The sequence below is a fragment of the Danio aesculapii genome, chromosome 8 (assembly GCF_903798145.1).
Source record: "Danio aesculapii chromosome 8, fDanAes4.1, whole genome shotgun sequence".
Taxonomy (NCBI): Eukaryota; Metazoa; Chordata; class Actinopteri; order Cypriniformes; family Danionidae; genus Danio; species Danio aesculapii.
This window is the reverse complement of record NC_079442.1, coordinates 33925069-33950297: the sequence shown is the minus strand read 5'-3', so window position 1 is coordinate 33950297 and position 25229 is coordinate 33925069. Positions and strand designations below refer to the sequence as shown.

Genomic DNA, 25229 nt, shown 5'->3' with positions numbered 1-25229 from the left:
ACTACCATGCATACTTGTTTTCAAGAGTTAATGGAACAGCATTTATTTGCTTTTAGTTTTCACTTAACTGTAATTTTTGATCAATGTCATGCATCCTTGTTGACTAAAAATATTAATTGTATACTTTTTTAATCAATACACTAAACCAGAAATGCCCAAACTAGGGCCTGCGGGCCAAAGTTGGCCCATGGTAACCTTTGATTTGGCCCACCATCCCATCTGACAAGAGTGATGAGAATGATGGGCATGGTATAAATATTGTCCATTCAAATTTAATGCAACCCTTTGTTTGTTTGTTTTATAGTTAAAAGCTAACTGAAATTAAATGTTTAAATTAAATGGTGTAAATTCATCAGATTTTGTTTAAATGTACATACTGTTACCCGACAATACAGAGACTTCGGTAAGCAAATCAAGGCAAATGCAGATTCTGCTTGACTAGTGTATTCAGCATAGAACTCCACTGTGTTATAAATGAGATTGTTTGTTTTTATTGCAATTAGTTATCATTTTAAAAAGTTATACTGCATCAGTTAATAGATTTAAAGTAATGTTTTCTATTTATTTGGAAATTTTCTGAAATAAATTACCCATGGTAACATTAATGTAATTTAGTTTGGTATATTTACCTTCGGCCCTGGGCTCACAATGATATTTGGATTTTGGCCCTTCATACGAAAAAGTTTGGGCACCCCTACACTAAACAGTTCAATTATAATATACCTTACATAATATTTTAGTTTTTATATATTAATCCACGCTATGTTTTTTGCATGGTTTCTTGCTATTTATATGTAGAAATGTATAATTTCTGAAATCTACAATATGAGATGTTGTTTGTGTGTTATAAATATAAACTGTAACTATTTTTATGGGTTTAGTTTGGTTCAATGCTTATTTAATAGAAAGGGTGTACTGGGTGTGTGTACAAGTAAAACGCATCAAATCAGATATTATAGAAGTGGTTACAGGAGTTCCCCAATGCTCTGTTTTGGGGCCATTGTTATTTCCTGTTTGCTTAATATGTTTAGATGTTAATAATGAAACTACGAGGTGTAGCTTTTGTAATAATTTAGCCTTTTTAAAAACTGTTTTCCAACATTAATATGTTTTACAATGTCATTTCTATCTGTGATGTGTTTTACTGTATTATGTACACCCATGCGCAAAAGTCTAGCTGCAGTTTTTAATATGCACATTGTTAAAATTTAATCAAGTTCCCAATCCCTCCATAAATATTACATTACAGAAATGCTATCCAATAAAAAAGAAGCACATATTACAACTTTCAATCAATTTTATTGAGCTTATCACGTTTCATGCCCCCTGGCATGGGCTCCTATTCAATTAATTAGCTATCGGGACAAACGGAGCACTAGCGCCCTCTGGCGGATCCTTCGCACGCCTCCTTCATCCTTAAAGCGGAAAAGTCTGTCACTGACATGCAAAGTTGTCATCCGTGGTCCTTTAATGCTACTCTTCCAAACACTGACCTCATGATAAAGTCATAAGCTGAATGTATAAGACCGTTAAATACTTTTAAATCAAGGAGAGTTTTTGAGCTTTCCGTTCGTATGAGACCTCCGGGGTGATCCTCTTACTATTTAAACACAACAAACATACACACAAGCACTCAGACATACACATATATCGTTCCGTTAAGGTCCTCATATTTGTTTTTATCAGACCATTGCAAACTGAGACAAAAACAAAAAAAATCGAGTATGAATCCTATTTCAAAAGCAATTACTCACAGTTAAACCAGCCATTAAATTAATCGGTCCTTCAGATGATTAATCAGCACTGATGATTTAAGCCTGCGCTTCTGTAATCGGCAAACCCATTTGTTAAAAGGAAGACAAAAACAGGAGCGATTGTGTTCCCTAGGCGTGTAGAAAAAGAGATGAGTGGTAATGTGTGGGTGAGATCTGGAAATCAGTTTGTCAAGAGATCAGAACATGAAATGTGAATCCGAAAAAAGCCCCTGAGAACTGGCCGTAGAAAATGAGCTCTTTAAGTAAAAGTTCTTAAACTCGCCGGTGTGATATATATATATATTTATATATATCGTCCTTATTTGACAGATCTGATTTCTCAGTCTGCGCTATGGCTGGGATGATGTACTAGCGGAGTCCGAGATGAAGAATGTCAAAGCTCATCCTTCTCCATTTGCTTAAATGCTTCCAAGTCCTCCTGCCAATCAGCCATCAGCGAGTCCACCGATTGGTTGTTGGAGTCCTCGTCTGCCGGAGGCTCCTCCCCTGCATCCACGGAGACGTAGCTGCCCAGTCCCTCCGCAGGCTGAACCGACTCGCCTGCTGTCTGCTCCTGAGTGGTGACTTGTGATTGGTCAATGGGTTCTGAGGGAGCGGGAGAACTGTGTTCTCTCTCCTCAGTGGAACAGTCTCCTTCTTCTGCTCCATCTGTACCTTGGGAGTAAAAACAAGGGTTGGTTAAATGAATTACAAGGGTTGCATCTAAAAATCAGTTGTACTTCATGGGCAATCCCCAGCAGACCACATTAGATTTGGAGAATTTACTAGGATTTTGGAATGTGATGATAATAGTATATAGCACATTAAAATTGAACAAAATGAAAATCTAAACAGTTCATGATGGTAATCAGGGCTTGACATTAATACCCGCCAGCCCGCCAATTGCGGGTAGATTCCTGCTGTGGCAAATTAGACAGACATCTCCACTAGCCACTTTGACTGGTTGAAAATAATTTTTAAACTGCCAGAGCTGCCTCGTCCCTAAAGATTAGAATGTTAGTTTAAGACCGTTTGTCAATATGCACGCAACTGTGATCTTAGAACCGAGAAGTAGCATGATTGATTACTTTTTGCGCAAACAAAAGAAAGCAGGTAAATACCGAATGAGAGGACAGTGCTCATGCACCCACAGTCCTCCTGCTTGCAAGAGCTTCAGATTTTTTGTATTCAGTAGCTGTTGCCGCTTTCACCATTCTTTGAACAGATTATAACTAGGCATAACGTTCACCGTGTGCACGTGATCATCTTTTCACTATCGCACACAGAACGTTTTTCACCTGCTTTCTTTTGCTTGCAGTTATTTTTGTTAAAATGGTTTAATTATCATCCTTTACAAAAACATTGTTTTAATAGGGGATTAACTCTCCATTTATTTATAGTTCCCTAATGATCTGGGATCTTTAGCCTGGACAAACTACTGTGTATAGTTTTAGATAAAGAAGAATAATCATTTTAAATGCCAAATGTTTTTTAATAATACTTTTGTTGAATAAAAAGTGTGTGTTCACAGCTATATTTAGCTTGTTTTGACACATTTAAAAAAAAAATGTAGAAAGGAAATAATTAGTTTGGTGTGGCCAGAGAAAAAAAGGCAAATCTTTAGTGTTGAGCCCTGAAAAGTCATTTAAAATAAAAAATAAAAAAGTTAAGGCATGTGGACGTAACAATTTAAATCAAGTAATTTCAGCGTGCCAAAGTCAAATTTATGTATATAAAATATATTTTCCCAACAACAAAATTGTGGCTAGTGAAAATGACGAGTGGCTAGTAACGTTAGAAAACTACTAGCCACAGTGGCTGGTGATCAAAAATGTTAATGTGAAAATGCATCATCACACCAAACTGGTCAGATTAATATTAAATGCTTCTAGATTTAAGAATTTTTAGATATTTGGACAAGAAATAAGAAAAGCATTTTTCACAGTGAACCTGCAATTGTCATATTGCTCATTGTAAATGAACATCCTCAACTGACAAGGAACACACCGGCAAAAAAATTGCACAAAAGTGTTCTTGGAGCTTTGTATGATTAGAGTTGAACCTCTGAAGTCATTTTGAATGTTTCAACAATGTTTTTGGTTACATTTCTGAACTTCAAACATTTTGGGGCCATTGCTGTCAATGGAGGATGATAGAGCTCTCAGATTTCATCTAATACACAGGCGTCAAACTCAATTCCTGGAGGGCCACAGCTCTGCACAGTTTAGCTTTAACCCTAATTAAACACACCTAATCAAACAAATTGAGTCCTTCAGGCTTGTTTGAAACCTGCAGGTAAGTGTGTTGAAGCAGGGTCGGAACTCAAATGTGCAGGGCTGCACACAGAGTTTGACACCTCTGATCTAAAATATCTTGATTTGTGTTCTAAAGATGAACAAAGGTCTTAGGCATTTGGAATGGCACGAGGCTGAGGAATCAATAACAGAATTAATATTTTTGGGTGAACTCATCTTTTAAAAAAGTGGTTTGGATGCATGAAGGGAAAGCCAAAGAGGAGAAGTACTTACTGCCATCCAACAGGGCGCCCGGGAGGGCTTTTCCCTTAAATATGGCTTCTGCATATCCAAGTATAAAAGTAGGGGGGAAAACAGAGGAGTTGAGAAAAGGAAAAACAGTTACAAACACAGAGGGGAAAAGTAATGAAAGGAAGAATATTTAGAAAGGAATGGAAAGATTGAACATGCACCACTTCTCATTACTCGTGTTCCTATTAAGATCTTTTCATATTCGTGTCTCACCTCTGTCTCGAGCTTTATCACTAAGCAGCACTTCCACTTCCTTGTATTCCTTCAGAGCCTCTAACAGGATGTTGCCCTCTTTGTGGAACAGAAAGAGGAGAGGTAAAGTGACATCATCCGTGTTCCGTCCATCTCCCGCCATCTGGAACAATGGGGCCGTATCACTGCTGCTGCCCTCATTGTCATCTAAACAGAAGTGACCAAAAAAAAAAGATATTAGCACACATTTATTCCATATGAAACAGTGCTGTTATCATTAGCAAGACACAAAACTATTGAAAACACTGGGAATAAAGCTATATATTCAATATATACATTTTTAGGGTTTCTGCAGGTTTTATCAAGTCAAATTTAAGACTTTACATGACCTTTTTAAGACTTTTATAAATGAAATTTTAGACTTAAACAAGGCTAAACATTAAGAATTTTTTCTAATGGCCCATTTAAAACATAAAACAAAACATTAAAAATAAATGTTATTGTAAGAATGATAATTAAACCACATTGGTAAATGGAGTTAATAAATAAACTTTTGTTAAAAGTTGTATTGATGGATGGACTGGATGTTTGTTTGCCTGATTGGGTTTGAACTTTGAACTTCACATAGACCTAGGAAAATTAAGCCCTGTTTAAAATGATTTAAGACCTACAACACAATATTTCAGTGATTTTAAAACTTTTTAAGGCCTAAAATTTTGTTTTTGAAAATGTAAGACATTTTAAGACCTAGCAAATACTCTGATTTTAGAATAAATAAATAAATAAATAAGATTATTTTAAAATTTAAAAATTTAAAGGTTGTCTTACAAATAAATACATTTAAAGTTGACAAATTAAACTAGCTAAAATACAGTACACAAAAATAAAAAAATATAAACAAACATTTAAATATTTAAAATATCAAAAAACACTGAAATGCAAGCTAAAAACGGGGGGTCTGAAGAAATGTTAAGAGGAATAAAGAAAAAAATATTTAAGGAAAGAAAATGTATTTTTAGGGCTGTTGACATTACTGTAAAACTGCTGTTACAATATTATCATTACTACACTAAACTGAACTGAACTTCAACTCTGAAAACTGTAGTAGCACAGTTTCAGTTTACTTGAACTTCTATGTTAAGCTGCTTTGACACAATCTACATTGTAAAAGTGGTATATAAATAAACATGAATTGAATGAAATTAAGTATGAAACGTGCTAAACAAATAAATTTGAACTTAAATTCCCCATGAATAACACATTAGTAACATTAATGAGGAAATATAAACATACGGTCAACTAGTATTACACTCAAGACCATGAAAAATCAACAGAATGTCTAAACCAGGGGCGCTCAAACTTGGTCCTGGAGGGTCAGTGTCCTGCAAAGATTAGTTCCAACCCCAATCAGCCACACCTGGGTTAGCTAATCAAGCTCTTACTAGGCTTTCTAGAAACTCCCTTGCAGGTGTGTTCAGGTAAGTTGGAGTTAAACTAAGCAGGCCCTCCAGGACCGAGTTTGGACACCCCTGGTCTAGGCCTCTAAGTTCAAAAGTTTGGGATCAGTTTTTTTTTTAAATTATTAATTTTATTTAATAATTTAAATAAAATATTCTGTTCATCAAGGTGGCATTTATATAAAAAAAATTTAAATGTTAAATATTTATTAAATATTTATTTATGACTTATTGTATGTAGTTTCAAATGAAATTATTAGTCCAGTCATTATTGCTTTTTTTTACTATTACCATTAATAATAACAACAACAACAACAACAATAATAATAATAATAATAATAATAATAATAATAATAATAATAATAATAATAACAATCATAATTATTATTACAGTGATTTCTGAAGGATCATGTGACTCTGAAGACAGGAGTAATGAAGCTGAAAATTAATCTGTAAAATCACTGGAATAAGTGATTAAATGAAATGATAAACTACTTTGAACAGTTATTTTATAGTGCAATAACATTTAAATTTTACAATTTGTACTGTATTTTTAAATAAACAAATGGAGTATTTGTGAGCAGAATAAGCTTATTTTAAAACATTTAAAAATAATACTGACCACAAACATTTGACCTGTAGTGTACCTGCAACTGTTTTGAAATATAATCCCTAGTTTTCTGTAAGACTCACAAAAAAAATCTGTCAAAACTAGTGTCAAAATAAAAACCATGAAAAAAAAAGAGCATCAAATCCCAAATTCTAATACTACAAGACTTTTATCAATTTAATAAACAGTAAATATTTCTTAGATGATATTTTAAAGCTTTTTAAAGGAGGACGTTACATTTTGTGAACCCTAAAGTATTTCTCACCTATGACAATCCCTCCAATGGCTCCAGCTTTCTGCACATGCCTTGCTTTTTCTGCAAACATGCACTGGCCTCTCTGCAGCAGAGCGATACGACCTGCCACAATCTCACTATTACTCAACTCAGAACAGCCATTATAGGGCTCTGCTACAGTCACAAACCCACGCACCTGAGGTAGAGGGAGAAAAGAGAACAGTATGACTAACAAATGTAGTCCCTTTAGCAAGAAAAGACCAAAAATGACAGAGAAATAGCTAGTGAGAAAGTTCATCATAAAAGGTCAGCGTTAATCATTCTCACTCCAGAGCTGCTTTTGGAAAGGTCCATTCCGAACTGCGCAGGGCCTGCGGTCAGAACCACTCTGCCGAAAAAGGGGTGTGAGACGATCTGAACAGCCCGTGGAGGAAGCTGTTCTTTCTGCTGCTGGCTAGAAAGCTCCATCATTTCCTGCATAAAGCGCATGCCGTCCTCTGCAGCAACTGCGCTCACCGCCTGGAGAGAGGAAGAACAGGCTTTGAGTTGCAATCTACAGATTCAAAATACTAATTTTATTGTCTCATTTAAATTATCTTAAAAAATGAAATGTTTTTCAGATAATGATAATTACACAACATTTTGTCAAGAAGTGTGTTTTGTACTAGTACATTGGCTTTTTAAGCTTTTGTACTGATTGGTAACGGGCAAAAATGAATCGCATCCAAAACAAAAATTAGTTTTGACATGATTTAAATGTGTGTACGGTGTATATTTGGTAAGTATATAAATACACAGACATGTATATGTTTGAGAAAATGTTTGTTTATAATTGTTTTGTATAGTTTGTATATCACATATACATAATAAATATATTTATACAGTAGTTCTGTGTGGTTCTTGAATCTGATTGGCTGACAGCCATACAATATTCTGCAAATGGCAGCACTCGTCCAGCCTCTTAACCCTTTACTCGTTTATTACTCCTCCCACATACAGCAACAAGCAGTGGACACTCTACAGCAGGGCTATTCAATTGGCCGGCCCCCGAGGCAATTTGTTCCGGCTCTTCAAGCAGCGTGACCAAGACATCAAAAATTTATTTAGTTCAGTCGAAAAACGGTCGCCATAGTTATGAAGTGGCGTGCGTTTGTTCAATACAGCACAAGCTGCAGTTGAAGACTGCACAGAGCGTGAGTAACCATAAAGCGAGTGGCGCGAGCAGCCGAAAACATTTGTATGTGTTTGTAGAAAAGGCCTTTTGTACAATGCACTGATATTGTTAACAGGGATGCAACGATTAGCCGATTTCACTATTAAGTGTGCTTTAATTCGTCACGGTTAATTAATCGCAAAGTGTTCTCTAAGCCGCATTTCTGTTGCAAGGAACGAAATGAAACTGCTGCAATTAAACAAAGTTATGCCAAGTTGCCAACTATGCGCTAGTTTAAAGTTCCAAGCTTGTACACCGAGGCAAATACGCACGTACACCAGATTAACTATAGCAGCGGCCGTTCCCATATCACGTCTTTTCCGCTTGCAAGCTTGTTATTTCTAATGTAAGAATATATGACAATATGCGCTCACAAGCAGAGCAACGCGCACTTGCGGCTTTCCGGACGCACGCAGTAGAAAACATCTCACGGTGAGAGTTGTGCGTGCCTTTCAGTGCAATGTAAACAAAAGATATGTTAGACAAATTATTATTAAAATGATTATGTATGCATGAACGCAGATGGCAACAACAGTTAATCTAAATAGCTACTTACCTAATATAAAGCTTGAATTTATATTAGACAAGAGAACCGTGAAACCATGATTATTCTTCAAACTATATAATCGTACAACCAAAATCTATAATTGTTGCATCCCTAATTGTTATGCAGTTCAAAACAACATATGAATGTGTCTGAATGTAGAAGAAACCTACTTAAGCAATGCACTGCTTTTGTTGTGCTCTGAAATGCAACATTTGAATGTTGGTAAAAAATAAAGTCTATTGTAAAATGTACTGATATTATGTAGTTTCAAAATACAACATATTAACATTTTAATGTAGAAAAAGCCAACGTGGGTGTCTTAAAGAGCAAAAATACAGCATGTGGGCTCTTATATGCAGTTCTGTCATCACTTAAATTGAAAGTCATATCTCTCTGGCTCTTCGTTTGGGATCCTTTTCATGAACCGGCCCCCATGACAAACTAATTGAATAGCCCTGCTCTACAGTTTGACAACTATTGCTGCTGTTGGACAACATAATGTACTTTTGAGACTTTTTTTAGTCGGGAATGTAGTTGTTTAGATAGCAACTAAGCAGTTTATTTATAAATATAGTGCCTATTTTAAAATATTTATAATTTCTTAGAGACAGCACATCGGCAGCCATTAGCCTGTCATTGAGCAGAACAAAGACGACTGACGTTGTCCACCCACAAGCTGATCAAATCATTATTAAACAGCTAAGTGATGTTCTAAGTCGATCTCTCTTTTGTATGTTGTAGTGCTGTATTTATACCACATAACTGTAGTGTATTGAGTTTGATATCGGGCTAGCATATCAGGAATGTGTATTTTGTGTTGGCCACTCTTTGTAAAACCCTAAGTTATGTTTTTGGTTGACCATTTGTTTGTTTCTAATGCATCTCCTGTTTTCGTTACTGCAGACTAGTTCAGTTAGAAAGAAAGAAAGAAGAAATGGCCACATGTGTTTAGCATTTTTTCCTTATCACAAACACAATCTGGTGGTGTTGGCACTGCTTTGGCTTTTTCGGGGATAATTATTGTGATCTCCCGATTGCAACAGAGAAATACTGGGAAATCTCTGTAGACTGGTGGCATTTCATGCCATTTACCCATATAACCTTAAAATGTCAGCAAAATCACCTGTTTTGTAATCACTATAGACATTACTCTAGATAATCATTTAAATATCAGCTCTAAAGTGAAGTTTTCTGTTGTTCTGACGTCAGCTGCAGATGTGAATGAGTGAAAGTAGTTTCTCATTCAAAAGGGTTTTTAGACACTCTGTGTTTGATATTCTTTTTATATACACGATTGTGCCGTTGAAATGTTGTATGAACGCAATATCACATGAGTAGCAGTATGATATGGCTGCATATGCTCACTGGTAGGACACTAACCAATGCACACCTCCCACCAGTGCCAATATATAGCCATATTGCACTGCTACTTATGTGATATTGCTCATATATAACATACACACACAAACACGCATATTTATATGCAGTTGAAGTCAGAATTATTAGCCCCCCTGAATTATTAGCCCCCCTGAATTATTAGCCCCCCTGAATTATTTTTCCCCCAATTTCTGTTTAATGGAGAGAAGATTTTTTCAACACTTTTTTAAACATAATAGTTTTAATAACTAATTTCTAATAACAGATTTATTTTATCTTTTCCATGATGACAGTAAATAATATTTGACTAAATATTTTTTAAATAAATAAGTGACATTTAAAGGCTTAACTCGGTTAATTAGGTTAACTAGGGAGGATAGTTAATTATTTTATTGTATTAATTATTGTTTTGTATTAATTATAATATTGTATAACGATGATTTGTTCTGTAGACTAACAAAATAGAATATAGCTTAAAGGGGCTAATAATTTTAACCTTAAAATAGCTTTTAAAAAATTAAAAAGTGCTTTTATTCTAGCCGAAATAAATCAAATAAGACTTTCTCCAGAAGAAAAAATATTATCAGACATACTGTAAAAATGTCCTCGCTCTGGTTAACATCATTTGGGAAATATTTAAAAAAGAAAAAATATAAATCAAAGGGGGGCTAATAATTCTGACTTCAACTGTATATATAACAATCTTTTATTTTGGATGAGATTATTCCTTGCCCGGAACTAGTATACCGATACATGGTTATGAGTGACTCATTGGATAATTCATTCAAATGTTTCATTCAAAACAGCTGATTAGAACAGTGTTTCTCAATCCTGTTCCTGGAGGCACACCAACAGTACACATTTTGGATGTCTCCCTTATCTGACCCATTCATTTGAGGTTTTGGAATCTCTTCTAATGCTCTGATGAGTTGATTCGGGTGTGTTTGATTATGAAAAGGTTGAAAATGTGTACTTCTGGTGGGCCTTCAGGAACAGGGTTGGGGAAATACTGCTTTGGAAAGAACACAATAAATGACTATTTAAAAATTGATAATTGAATGCTTGACTTGAATTTTTTGTTGATAAAGAAGCAAAACAAAGACTATCAATACTTAACTTCTTGTACAAAAATCAACATCACATTTGCAGTCCTGCTCATGTGCTAATATAATATTTCTAAAAATAAAAAAAACAAAAACTCATTCTGGGATATTTTCTGCTTTCATAACATGAATTATAGGGTCAATTTAATTCACTGCTTTGATGACATGAATTTTAGGGTCAGTGGAATTTTGGACTCCCAATGGATGTTTTTTTTTAATTGAAGATAAAGTGTGTGACTCAATAATGCAAAAACACTGATATAATATAATATAATAACATAATTTTGTTTAATTAACTTTTATATGAATACATTGTTTGATTTTTTTTTTCAATTAAAATACAGATACAGACAAAGTAAGTTAGTATATGGTACCTGTGTGGCATGCTGAACAAGCTGTACTCGGCCATCTTTCAGATGGATGAGACTCACACCCATCCGCCTCAGCAGCTCCAGATGTTCAGGGTTATTGGCCATGAAGTCCTGAGCCCTAAGAGGAGGACGGCCCATGCCAGGTTCACTGCAAAAGACAGATGGAAAAAAAGAAAAACGAAATGTTATCTTCCCAAAACATCTTGTAATTTCAACCTGGACTGCATTTCTTTAAAATAAAACAGAATAATAATAAGTATGATGTCAAAATTTATTATTGTTCTAGTACATTTGATAGTAATCATACTAATGGAATTGATAAAATATCAGTTAGTCTGATATGATCAATGACAAATGATTCTTCAAACATATTTATATGTACAGATTTGTTGTTTTATTTCTCAATTATTTATAAATGTTCAGATGCTTAATATTTTTGAGCAAAACAATACTCTTATTAATGTAATGTTAAGGTTTTTTTTTAAATAAAAAATATCATTTGTTTTATTATGCCTTTCTGTCACTTTTGATCAAATTCTTGCATTCCTAATGTGAAACAGTGTTGGTAATTGTTTTCATTAAAACATATAAACATACATCATTATGCAAAACTTTTGACCAGTAATGCATATATCTAAATTATGCATATAATATACAGCACAACATGCTATTTAAACGATGAGCAGCTAGTTATATCACCGATGAGCGATGGGGCGCAGGCAACTCTTATCCACCGCGCTCCTGATTGGCTCACGAAAATTGCGTGGGAAGGCGGGATCAGGAAAGAGTAGGCGGGTGTTTGGGCAAGTCCACTCAAAATTTAAGTCATCGAGCTCCTCTATAACCTGCGGTGACAGAAAGATATCATATCAACATCTGATTAGAGAAACAAGTAGGCAGCCAGTCAGAGTGAATTTAATTATATAATATAACAGAGCTCTTCATGGTTTAAGTGATACTTCACCCAAAAAATGAAAAACCTCTCATTTAATCAAACCTCTTGACTTTTTTCTTCTGTTAAACACACAAGAAAACATTTTGAAGAATGTCGGAAACCTGAAGCTATTGATTTCAATGCTATTTAACTATAAATCTTAGTGTTCATCAATTACAACATTCATCAAAATATAAATTTTTGGTGTTTGGAATCACTTGAAGGTGATTAAATTGAGAGTATTGAGTGAATTAAATCAACTTGTGTCCAATTGCCACAACTAGATCTGTTATTCTATTGATGTGTAGTACCACACTGTTGATGACAGGGGGCGCCGGTGAGTTTGAAGCAGTGGAGAGGGACAGAGGCAGGAGATGAGCTTCAGTGGTAAAGACGTAGTCCTCCACGTTGAAAGGCAAATCCTCCTCTTCAGCAAACAGCAGGAACAGGTACTTAAACATCTCCGCCAGGAAAAACGAGTCCATGCTTAAACAAGGTGGGCGGCAGTGTAGAGAAATAAATATGCCGTGAGACAGCCTGTTGCCCACTCATGAACACTCACTTTACAAAATCTATTTGTAGATGAAAATTTCACATAAACCAATATACTCTCTCACTACCCACAAACGCCTGCTCTTACCGATCCTCGTGGCTCCCCGTCCTCACATCCTTCATAGCAGCAAAGCCACAGGGAACTCGAGCGAAACGATTCAGGTTCTCCAGTACAGTACGGCCCACTTCCAAGTAATATGGGTCTCTGGTTGCCTTTAATGGAAATTCACATTTGAATTTTGTCTTTCCTTTCTTTTTTATTCCTTTAAAACCTCCTTTAACACATTTTAATCTGTTTTTTTATCATTTTTATTTTTACTTGTTTCTTTTATTCTTGTTTATGGAAAGCACTTTGAATTACCATTGTGTATGAAATGTGCTATATATATATATATATATATATATATACACTTGTCTTGCCTTAATCATTTCAATGGATTTCTATATTGAAGTGCATATTAGAGCTGCATTGCTAATTGTTAATAGATCTTTATGACGATTTTATTACTAAATGAGAATGATTTGGCTGTCTATTAAACCTTTTACGAGTACAATAACCTCAAAAAGTCCGATTTGAAATTGTGCTGCTGCTTAGAGAAAAGCTAACAAGTGTGTTTAAGAAACAGCTACAGACTTTTGTGTTTTGAATCACACAGTATCACCGATTCTGAGATCAAAATAGAGTAAATCACCTTTTAAATTCAACTTGATGCTTCAACTGAAGGTTGAATCGGTTACAGCGTTTTGCCAGTAGGTGGCGACAATTAAAGTTAAAAAAATTATTTGCTATTTCAGAATAAGTTTAAGAGACTCATTCAAAAACACTGATTGAATCATCTGTTCAAATGATTGACTCAAAAGGCTGACTCGTCCAGTATGTAAACAATGAATTTTTTAAGTTTAGGTCGATAAATCTGGCATTTGGAACAACATTACCCAAAATAAAAACAAGTGAAAATTGTGTGCATAAAGTCGAGTCATTGATTCATTCATCAAAAATGTTTTTTAATTCATTAAAATTAATAATTTTTCTTAAAATAGGCAGCAAAATAATGAATTCATGAATAAAAATATTAATAATTCTGATGCCCTATCCACATGGGAATAGATTTTGGTCAATCAAAAAGAATTTATTATTGTTTTGGCCTTTTATCCACATAACATCGGTGTTATTAGTGCCCTGAAACAAACATTGCAATTCAGCCTGAAAGCAGTTACATTTGAGGGTTGACGAGAAATAAAATAACAGATGAGAAGGAGATGTTGTATTGATATTTATCTGAGAAATAATTGATAACTTTTTACCTTGTAAAGGAAGTAGGTGCTTTCTGCAAACTCTGGCCGCAGGGGGTGCTGAGCCCAGTGAACCCTGAAATCAGTGGTGAATGCCTGGCGAGACAGTACGAGACTCAAAGTCAAGAATAGTAAACCACAGGTAATGATGATATGCACAAAATATATGGCAAAAAAGAGGAAGTACCTCAGGGAGGAAGTTGTGTTTCTTGGTAACCTGATAAAGCATTTCATGAGTCTCTATGGCTGGCCGGATATCTCCCTTTAACACCTGCAGAGACCATAAAAATGTATTTTTGTGTTTAGAGATTTAGGAATAAACGGAAAAAGACAGAGAACACCCTGATTTCTCACCTGCAGTCCAGGGAAAAAGGCAAGCAATGAGTCCATCCATGTGCGCGCTGGAAGCAGGGGCTTGTGGATGTGGACATCAAGTAGTAGAGGAGGTTGGCTGATGTACTTCATAATGGATGCATAGTGCTGGAAAATATATGTCAAGCAGTCACAATTTATAAATACAACTTTTTTTAAATTGAGTTGCAAAAGATGAAGCATAAAAAATAATTCTTGAAAATAAAACAAAAAAAAAGACTAATAAAAAATAAATAAATAAATAAAGAAAGAAAGAAAAATCAAGACAAAACAAAACAGGACAAAACAAGACAAGACAAAACAAGATAAAAGAAGAAAAATCAAGACAAAACAAATAAAAAACAGGACAAAACAAGACAAAACAATTCAAGAAAAATAAAGACAAATCCAGACAAATCAAGACAAAACAGAACAAAACAAAACAGGACAAAACAAAACAAGAAAAACAGGACAAAACAAGACAAAACAAAACAAGATAAAAGAAGAAAATTCAAGACAAAACAAATAAAAAACAAGACAAAAGAAAACAGGACAAAACAAGATAAAATATGAAAAATCAAGACAAAACAAATAAAAACAAATAAAAAACAGGACAAAACAAAACAAGACAAAACAAGATAAAATATGAAAAATCAAGACAAAACAGAACAGGACAAAACAAAACAAAAAAAAAACAGGACAAAACAAGACAAAACAAAACAAGATAAAAGAAGAAAATTCAAGACAAAACAAATAAAAAACAAGACAAAAGAAAACAGGACAAAACAAAACAGGACAAAACAAGATAAAATATGAAAAATCAAGACAAAACAAATAAAAACAAATAAAAAACAGGACAAAACAAAACAAGACAAAACAAGACAAGAAAAATAAAGACAAATCCAGACAAGACAAAAAACGAGACAGATCATGAAAAATTCAAAGTCAAGACAAAAGAAAACAAATCCAGAAAAACAAGACAAAAAAGACAAAACCAATGCAAATCCAGACAAATCCAAACAAAACAAAACGAAACAAGACAAATCCAAACAAAACAAGACAAATCAAGACAAGACAAAACAGATCAAGACAAGACAAATTAAGACAAATTCAGACAAATCCAAACAAAACAAGACAAATCAAGACAAAACACAACAAGACCAATCACGACAAAACAAGACAAATCTAGACAAAACAAAACAATACAAATCCAGACAAATCAAGATAAGACAAGGCAAATCCAGACAAAACAAGACAAGACAAGGCAAATCCAGACAAAACAAGACATGAAAACATGACAACTGAAATGAAACCTAAATTTGGACTGTTTTTCTAACTATTTTCATTTTGTTTTTCAAAATATTTTCAAGTTTAAATTTAACTTCTACACAGTGGATTTGTGTATCCACTTGAGCAATCATGCATATGAAATTAGCAAAGTCAGCCTCTTCAGCATGAAATGGTGTCTGAAACTCATGTGCAACTCAAAAACAAAGTAGCGTGTGACCTAATTTTATGAAAGTTTTCTCAAAATAACTGATGTTTGGGATGAAAAATAAAACAGATTGGTGACGTAAAGCTAAGAGAAGACTATTACAGTGCAACCACAAGCTATTACAGGATTATGACAACATTAACAACAGGATGGTAGATACTCACAGTGTTAAAGCGTAGTAAAAGTTGGTCATCGCCCAGTAATATATATGCCTTCATCAAGTACTCATAATAAGAATCTATGCCTGCCCCAACTCCACTGTCTGGTAAAGAAACAATGACACAAACAAACAAGACTCAGGCTTGACTGACTTTGAAAGTTGTTTATGTTGTGACTGGGTTGTTAGGTACGTTTCAGGCTCACCCCTGCGGACCCATTCTCCAGAGTGGATGTTGATGGTTGTTCCCACTAGATTACTGTTCCTCTGTCTCTTTTCCCAAAGGAAATCAAGAGCCCTTCTTGCATGAGCCTGTAAACAATCAAAGAAAACACCAACACCTAAATACTGGCCTACTTTAAACGATTTAAGCATTGTAAGTCTCTTTCGCCACACACACAATCAGAACATTCCTAACCTCATAATACTTTTCAAAGTGCACAGCGGGTCAAGCCAATGTTTTCTGTGTTTTACAGATGCCACAGTTATGTCATAACTGGTATAGTATAAGAGTATAGTGTAATAATTTTTGATTGAATGAGAACTAACGTTCCAGGATTTAACACTTTGGTTTGTAATAACCACAGTGTTCTTTTGTTTGCTACAAAGCCTGGTGATCTTAAGTGCTCTAATCAACATGAATTATACTAAACGTAATTACACTTCTCTGGAGGTGAAATGAAGACTCTAAGAAATAAATATATATTATGCAAGGATGTTTTTGATGTTCTAATACCATCAGAAACAGAACAAAACTGAAGCAATAGTGATATTTTACCTCAAATGTGGGATCTCCAGTAAAGCGACTCAAAGCTGCAAATTCAAGGATGATGGTCCCGGCACAGGCGGTGCAGGTTTCGGTCTCTGTGCCTGTGCGGGTCTCAGGTCCATGGACTCCGTGACGCAGGTTTACCTGGAAATGAAACTGATTACTAATCAATGTTATAATAAATGGTGTTTAGCACAGAATAATCCCTAAAACTATTTAATTTGGCAATTTATTTAATAAAAACAATAGTAATAATAATAATAATAATCATAGTCATAATACATTTTATGTATCAATATTGAGTATTTTAATATGCGTGACCTTAGACAACAAAACCAGTCTTATGTTGCACAGGTATATTTTTTGACAATAGTCATTACATTACATTACAATACATTGTAAGGGTTAAACAATATACTGTAGAAATTTTTCTTTTATGCTAAAAATCATTAGAATATCGTGTAAAGATCATGCTCCATGAAGATATTTTGTAAATATCCTACTGTTAAAATATCAAAACTCAGTTTTTGATTCATAATGTGCCCTGCAGACATCTTTATAGACAATTTAATCAGAATTTAGACAACTTTATATGCAATTTATTTATTTATTTATTTTTATTTCTCAGATTCCAGATTTTTCCAAGTATTACTCTATACTAACAAACCATGCATAAATTAAAAGATTATTTATTCAAATTTCAGATAATGGAAAAATATTAACTTTAAAAATAAATTGACACTTACTGCATGTATCATTTACTTAAAAAACAAATACATTTTCAGCAGCATAACCCCAGACCGCAATGTTATTTTGAACATCTGAAATCATTACAATATGCTAAATTTTGTGCTCAAGTAACATTTTCTTTAATCAACCTTTAAAAAGTTATGCTTAATATTTTTCAGAAATATTCATTTTAACACTCCCTGGATCAGAAACACTGGATGTATATGTTCTTGGACATCACATATATGGAACTGTCTGTGGAAGGATGCATGGCGCTTCTTCAAAAACTATTACTTCATGGATATGTGCAATAACTAAGATAAAAGATATGTTTTTGTGATTTTTTTTCTTTGCATTTTATTTAAGCTATGTGTAAAAGTCCAATGTATCTACCTTTGTTAAAAGTGTTCTTGTAAGAAGTTAAATGCAGAGGTTAATTTATTTATTTACTTTAGTCATTTATTTATATCTATTCTACCTTTTTTTAAATATATTTTTATTCTACTTTATTTACTTTATTTTTATTACCATTATTATTATTCTCTAGCTTCTTGTTTTTGGCTCTGATTTGTTCCCTTTTTTGTTTAATTATTTGTTATGTTGGCCAGGAAGGGTGGGGTAGGGTAGCATAATAATAGAAAACGTAGTTGGTTGGTATCCTTGTCTATAACTATAACTGTTCAATAAAAATCTGATCACAAAAAAACAGAAATATTAATTTTATCAGCATTATTTCACAGATAGAAAGTTCAAAAGAACATTCTGATAAAGAAATAGAAATGAATTATATGAAATAGACATTTTTGTAACATTTATAAATGTCTTTGTCACATTTAATAATGAAAAAGATATATCACTTCATTGCCACTTTTAATAACTTGTCCATCCATGCTAAATAAAAGTACGATGAGTTATTGTATCATTTAAGAATAAAGCAGCTGCAAGGAATTGTAAGACGTGATATTAGGCGAGTTTTGTAGAAAATGTGTTTTCTCCAACAATATTCAAAAAGATTTGATTACAGAATGATGTGATGGAACAACCAGAAATAGACCTCCAGAAAAGTATGCATTGAATTTGGAGAATGTTCCGCAAGACTGTATAACAAACTAACAGCAACTGGGAAAGGGTGATTCATGCTGATGATGAGATTGTGTCCAAGTCACTGCCTTCATTTCCCTCAGGCAGACATTCAACAAGCCTCTGCACTGAGCCGATTCAACAGAAATACAAGATGCATGTGCATGGAGACAAAGAGAGACTAATGCCTGCAAGAATTTCCTTTCCAAAGAGGGACATATTTTCATTCCGGTGATGACATTTTGCATCAATTGGTTTTGAAAAAGTCCTGCATGTACTGTATGAGTGTGTTCACTCACTCTAGGGTAAGGCAGGCCGCTGCTGGTGTTAAATGCAGGCAGCAGTCTGAGTCCCAGATCTTTGGCCATGTGAAGCAGCTCATTCTGGTACCAGACCATTCGTCCATTTTCTTTCAACATGACAGCCATCGAATGGCCCCCCAACAGTCCACTAAAAGAACAGGCAAGGGTTAAATAAGCAAAACAACCAAAATGTCAGTCCATTATGAAACTCAAAGACCTTTAACACTGTCAATGAATCAATCACAGCATGACAAGTAAACCAATTTTCCCCTATTGATGGGCCAACCAGCAAGATTTAATCTTTACATCAATGTGCCAATTACAAAAAAGTGATTACAAAAAATATTAACAAAAAAGTTATTCAGCAAGGAATTTCTTAGAAAATGGGATTTGATTGTTTGTACATTTGTAAATCTATGTATCATTTATTGAAGTCTTAATGATATGATAGTATATAATGAACTTTAACTTAATTTACTGTTGTATTTTGTGCAGTTGCCCAAGTTGATGCCAAATGGAAAAAATGATGAGATATGCACTGCATGAGTGTGATGGCATGAATCTTCCTTACGCGGTCATTAATTTCAAATAGCGTGTGAAGGAACAGATTGTGGGTGACTAGAGCTCACTTATTCATGCAAAATCTGACACTGCCTTAAAGCCCAAAGTATATAAGTATATATGTATATGTATATATATGTATATGTATATATATATATGTATATATATATATATATATATATATATATATATGTATATATGTATATATGTATATATATATATATATATATATATATATATATATGTATATTTATGTATATATATATATATATGTATATTTATATATATACATATATATATATGTATATATATATGTGTGTGTGTGTGTGTGTGTGTGCGTGCGTGCGTGCGTGCATGTATATATATATATATATATATATATATATATATATATATATGTATATATATATGTATATATATATATATGTATATTTATGTGTGTGTGTGCGTGCGTGCGTGCATGTATATATATATATATATATATATATATATATATATATATGTATATATATATGTATATATATATATGTATATTTATGTGTGTGTGTGCGTGCGTGCGTGCATGTATATATATATATATATATATATATATATATATATATATATATATATATATATATATATATATATATATAAATATATATATTTATATATATATATATATATATATACACATACATATACATACACACACACACACACATACATATACATATATATAAATATATACATACTCACACATATATACATACACACATATACACATATATATATATATATATATATATATATATATATATATATATATAATTTATTCTTTTTTTTTTTTTTTCAATGCATACACTAGTGTATGTAAACACACAAAATTATGGTACCCATTTAGTACTCGATATTAACAAACCATTTACTAATACCAAAGTCCCTTTAAGGAAAGTAATTTAATTCGGCGACTATCTATGAAACACCTCTCAGGCAATATGCTTGGGCATTCTGTCTGAATGGGCAAACATCAAATTCTTCAAAACCGCTTGCCAAGCTTACCATTGAATATCATATTAGGAATCACCAACAAAATTAAACAACAACTGTCTCTTTAGTTTCATTTCTAAACGTCCGAATGACACAAAATCTGCAGAAACTCATGTCTGGTCCAAGTCCCTCTCTCTAAATATTGTCAGTCTATAGAGATTAATGATTGGCTCCTGTACTAGTGGGCGTGGCTTTATTAACCATTTGGGCGTTACACTTTTCCACATGCAAAAAGATACAAGTGACAGGTCTTGTGTATTCTATAGTCTTTGCTACTACTACTAGCTTAATAAACTAATAATTAGCTGCTTATTAATAGCTAGTAAGCTAGAGGTTGGGTTAAGGTTTTGGGTAGGATTAGGGGTGCTATTAACTATTAATAAGCAATTAATATCTAATTAATAGGCAGGTAATACGCCAGTAGTTAGTAGCATTAATTGTAACCTAAACCAAAGTGTTACCCTATTTCTTTATCAGCAGATTAGTAGTGCGGAGTAAGTTATTTCAAAAAAGAAATGAATCGTTTATGTTGTGTACGTTTAAAGAGTCTGTATAGATTTCTCATTTGAGTTTCATTCCTAACAAGAGGTTTGTGGGTGCATGTGGGCGTGTAATGTTGGATAGTTCTAGTTTGAACTTGGGCTTAAAAAAAAAAAAAAAAAAGAAGGAAAAATGCAGACAATGTGTTGCTCTCTGTTGTGTTTTTGTATATTTCACCTGTCTGTGCAATAAAGTATCTATATAAAAAAAACTAATTACATCATTAAATTACTTTTCTAATTACTTTGCCTGTAAAGTTATTTAATTATTAAGAAAATTAATTACTTGACTTAAAATACTACTAATAATGTTGCCTTTATATCTCATCTCAAAGAAAACATAAATTAATTCCTATAAATTTAAGTCAAACAAGGCTTTGGGTTTAGTTACAAAAACAAGTATCTTAATTACTTCAAATATATAAAGCAATTTAATAAAATACATAACATTCTTTAGTTAAAAAACATAATTACTCTGCAAAAAAATTACAAATACGTATCAAAAGATGAAACGACATATTACATTGAAATTAATTAATTTCCTAATTAATTCTCTTAAGCATCTTCAATGTTATTAAGCATGTTATTTATAAATAAATAACTTCATAAATGTATTCATAAATGTAATCTTCTTTAGTTTAAAAATACAATTAATCTGCTAAATATATTTGTATAACAACAAAAAATACTACTCTGCTTCTCTGAATTGATGACGTGTGTAGCCTGATTTTACCCACATTAAAATTTACACACAACTCACATATGCACTTTCATTTGTCCACAAAGAGTGACACTGAACTAAGCTGTGTTTGCATAGAGAATTAATAGATATCAACAACTTTATCTTAAATATCTTATCTTAAAAAAGTACAATAACACTTTTGTAACATGGAAAATAAAAAGCACAGAAAATGGACAAGCATGAATCTGTCATCTGTGCATATTTGAATATGTACATATAAGTGATAAACATATCAACCTACCCCAGAACCCGGATGTTGGTTTCAAATACAGACACCACGATGTCATTATCCAAGCGTACATCCTTCACCACTCGCCTCACCGCCTCTTCAAATTCCACCGTCTTATTTAACAGCTGTGAGATATCAGAGAAGATTATGAGCAAACAACCTTGGGTTTGACTGTACATATACACAAGGTTTCAAGTTTTGTTTGAGATGTTACTCACCGCAAGGGTGTCAAGAGTATCGATGAGGGTGAGGGAGAACCTAAAGGAACAAAGGAACATATTTTTAACAAAAAAAAATCATAATCAACATTTCTTCATGATAATTTTCTTTTCAATTGACGTACTTCCCCAAGGCATCATCTACGTCCCCTCGACTGGGCTCTAGTCCACGTACTCGCCCACGGCAAGTCAATGGCATCAGCTCGTCTGCAGGGTATGCATGGTCCTGTGCAAATGAGAACAACAGAGATCAAATAAGAATGCAGATTTTTCTCAAACATTAATATGCATGCCCTATCCCCTATTTTTTTTTTTTTCTTAGAAAAACACACTTATTGCATTTCAGTCTCATATATCACTTCCAGCCTGCTTAGAGACACTACTGGGAATACCAGAGGTTTTGGGAAATATTTTACACTTGTCAGAAACATTTAGTTGCAAACTAGCGAAGTTTAAGAGATAGCTCCCCATAAATAATAACTATTGGATCATTTCACTACTTGGTGTCATTGCAAATCTATAGCTCTTTCTTTTTTTAGTGAGGCGTGAAGATATTTTAGAAAATGTTTCAACTCTTTTAGTCCATACAATGAAAGTCGGTGGGTTTAAAATAACACTTGGCAATCCTGGGTGGATGGATTAAAAAACAAAACAATCATAACAAAAAATGTAATAATATGCAGTAGTTACACTTTAAGTGTACTTATAATAACAGCAAATTATGCAGAATTACATGTAATTAACACTAAACCAAACCTCACCCAAATATAATTTGAGTAATTATACTGTAATAACAGCACATTAAAATAAAATTGTGACCAGAAATGAGCAAAGAATTTTTTTAAGAAGTTCTTACTTTCATCAAGTTAACATTAAAGTAGAATATAAAAGCAGTAAATGCATTTCTAATGTCACAAAAGATTTCTATTTTAATAATGGCTGCTCTTTTCTGCTCTCCATTTAAGATGAATAAAGAATCATTGATGTTTTTAAGAAATCAACTACTATATAAGCATATGTAATGACTTCTGAAGGATCGTGCAACACTGAAAACTTAAGTAAAGTCAAACATATGAATATATATGCATAAGAATGAACCTAAGTGAAAACATAAGTTTCAAAGCCTCTGTGTGTACCCATCTGTCAACAGTTATTAGTCACTGTGTACATACCATGTAATTCCGATAAGCGTGGTCAAACATTTCCAGCACTTGGATCCTGAGAAGCAAAAGGCAATTCTTAAATTCAGTAAAACACCCTCTAATCATATTCCAAGTGGCTCACAGCTTTACATGTCCTCACACAGACACATACCTCAGTTTGCTCTTCTCATCTCTGCTCATGGTCTCCGACAACCTGATACAGGTTCCTATAAAAAACAGCAGCCAAAAAGCAGGCAACATCGTTGCAGAATGAAGCATCCACATGGCTCTAATCCAGTTTCCCAACCTTCACATAGATGAGGAAAACTGGTGCAGGTGTCCAAGTCAAAGTCTTACTTGCTTTAAATGCTTTTATTTAGCACAATGCCAAAGTTCATCCACCTCAGGTCCATCATTTTCTCCAATTTAATATAAGAATATTTGATGCGGGGTACATTCAGTAACAACCACAGCATTTGAATACATTCACAGTTCCAGCTCAATTACCTCACAGTTCCTGTTCTTATCTAAACGTCTCACTTGGATGAATGCAGCTCTGATGCATTTCTGAGATGTTTTCCGTGTCTTTACCAAACTGACTAGAAAAAGAAGAGCTATGAAGTCTCGTTTTCCACCTTTTTGTTAAGCGCTAACACAGCCAGCTGCTGTTGTCACACATTACTGTCACCTTGATAACACGTTGGCACCCATGTGACCTAATCTCTATCGAGAATTACCTATAAAACAACAGCAACCAAAGGGCATCACTGTGGATCCCCAGCAGAGACGGGCTCAAGAGGAGCTCCGGATGGGGCCATGGAAAGAGATGCTTTGCCTCTAATAGCAACCATCACGAGGTGTCACGATCAGCAGTTTACATCCCGAGAAAGAAGCGGATAAAAACTATCGTATCGATTTCACTAGAACTGATTGAAACGAGTTAGACAGTACGCGGGTCCCAATGCCATCTTCTTGATAGCTCAAACTATATAAAAAACGGTGCAGCGTTATTCAGGTTTAAAACACCCAGTAAAATATTGTTGTCAAGACGATTTGATGAAAAAAGCATTCATTCACGCTCCACGCTTTGTTGTTTAGCTCACCGGCTAACCCTCCGATGACAGCTCGCCACTACTGGACATTTGTTATTGAGGCAGAAACGCTGCTTTAACTAGTGGAAAAGCCCAGCTTGAATCTGTTCTTCTGTCGTCCATTGTTGCCTAGAATATCCGTTCAGCTCCCAGATTCTGATTAATATAAGATATCCAGCGTATGAGAGATTTTATGTCAGGTGTAATACAAAGGGCCAGAGTTCTCTCTCTCAGTCGGCCAGTGAATGATGAGCACTCTTCTTACGCCAGATCATAAGCAGACGTCAACATCCGCATCCGGGTAGCCCGAGAACACACGTCAAAGGTGTCTTGCAGAAACTACATTTCCCAGCATGCCTTACAAACAAGCTTTTATTTTATTTAGAATCATGCAAAATAATAATAATAATAATAATAATAATAATAATAATAATAATAATAATAATTACAATAATAATACAATTAATTTACATTCTTTAGCACATCGTCTGAAGTAACTTTAGTAATAATCTTAAAAGGTGGGAATTTCGAAATTCACAAATATATTATTATTATTATTATTATTATTATTATTACGTTTATTACTACTATAAAGCATTTGCCAGATTATT

At 33.7% G+C, this 25229-nt stretch overlaps 1 protein-coding gene across 3 annotated transcripts; it reads right to left on the bottom strand.

Annotated features, from left to right (window-relative positions):
- Positions 1-1279: 1279 nt before the first annotated feature.
- Positions 1280-24880, bottom strand: edem3 (ER degradation enhancer, mannosidase alpha-like 3). 3 transcript variants are annotated; one of them, XM_056463793.1, is made up of 21 exons: positions 23700-24880; positions 23558-23603; positions 22511-22611; positions 22386-22425; positions 22180-22292; positions 19065-19215; positions 16966-17100; positions 16394-16499; positions 16195-16292; positions 14539-14664; positions 14372-14455; positions 14197-14280; positions 12980-13104; positions 12651-12825; positions 12105-12250; positions 11409-11553; positions 7122-7313; positions 6825-6990; positions 4514-4699; positions 4283-4330; positions 1280-2429 (listed from the first exon to the last, which is right to left on the bottom strand). In XM_056463793.1, the coding sequence occupies exons 1-21, from the start codon at positions 23810-23812 to the stop codon at positions 2149-2151; spliced, it is 2661 nt and encodes an 886-aa protein (XP_056319768.1). In that variant the 5' UTR covers positions 23813-24880; the 3' UTR covers positions 1280-2148. The 3 variants fall into 3 exon arrangements, with proteins under 3 accessions (XP_056319768.1, XP_056319769.1, XP_056319770.1); XM_056463794.1 differs by lacking the exon at positions 4283-4330 and having other exon boundaries at positions 23700-24879; XM_056463795.1 differs by lacking the exon at positions 4283-4330 and having other exon boundaries at positions 1280-2423; positions 23700-24879.
- Positions 24881-25229: the final 349 nt, after the last annotated feature.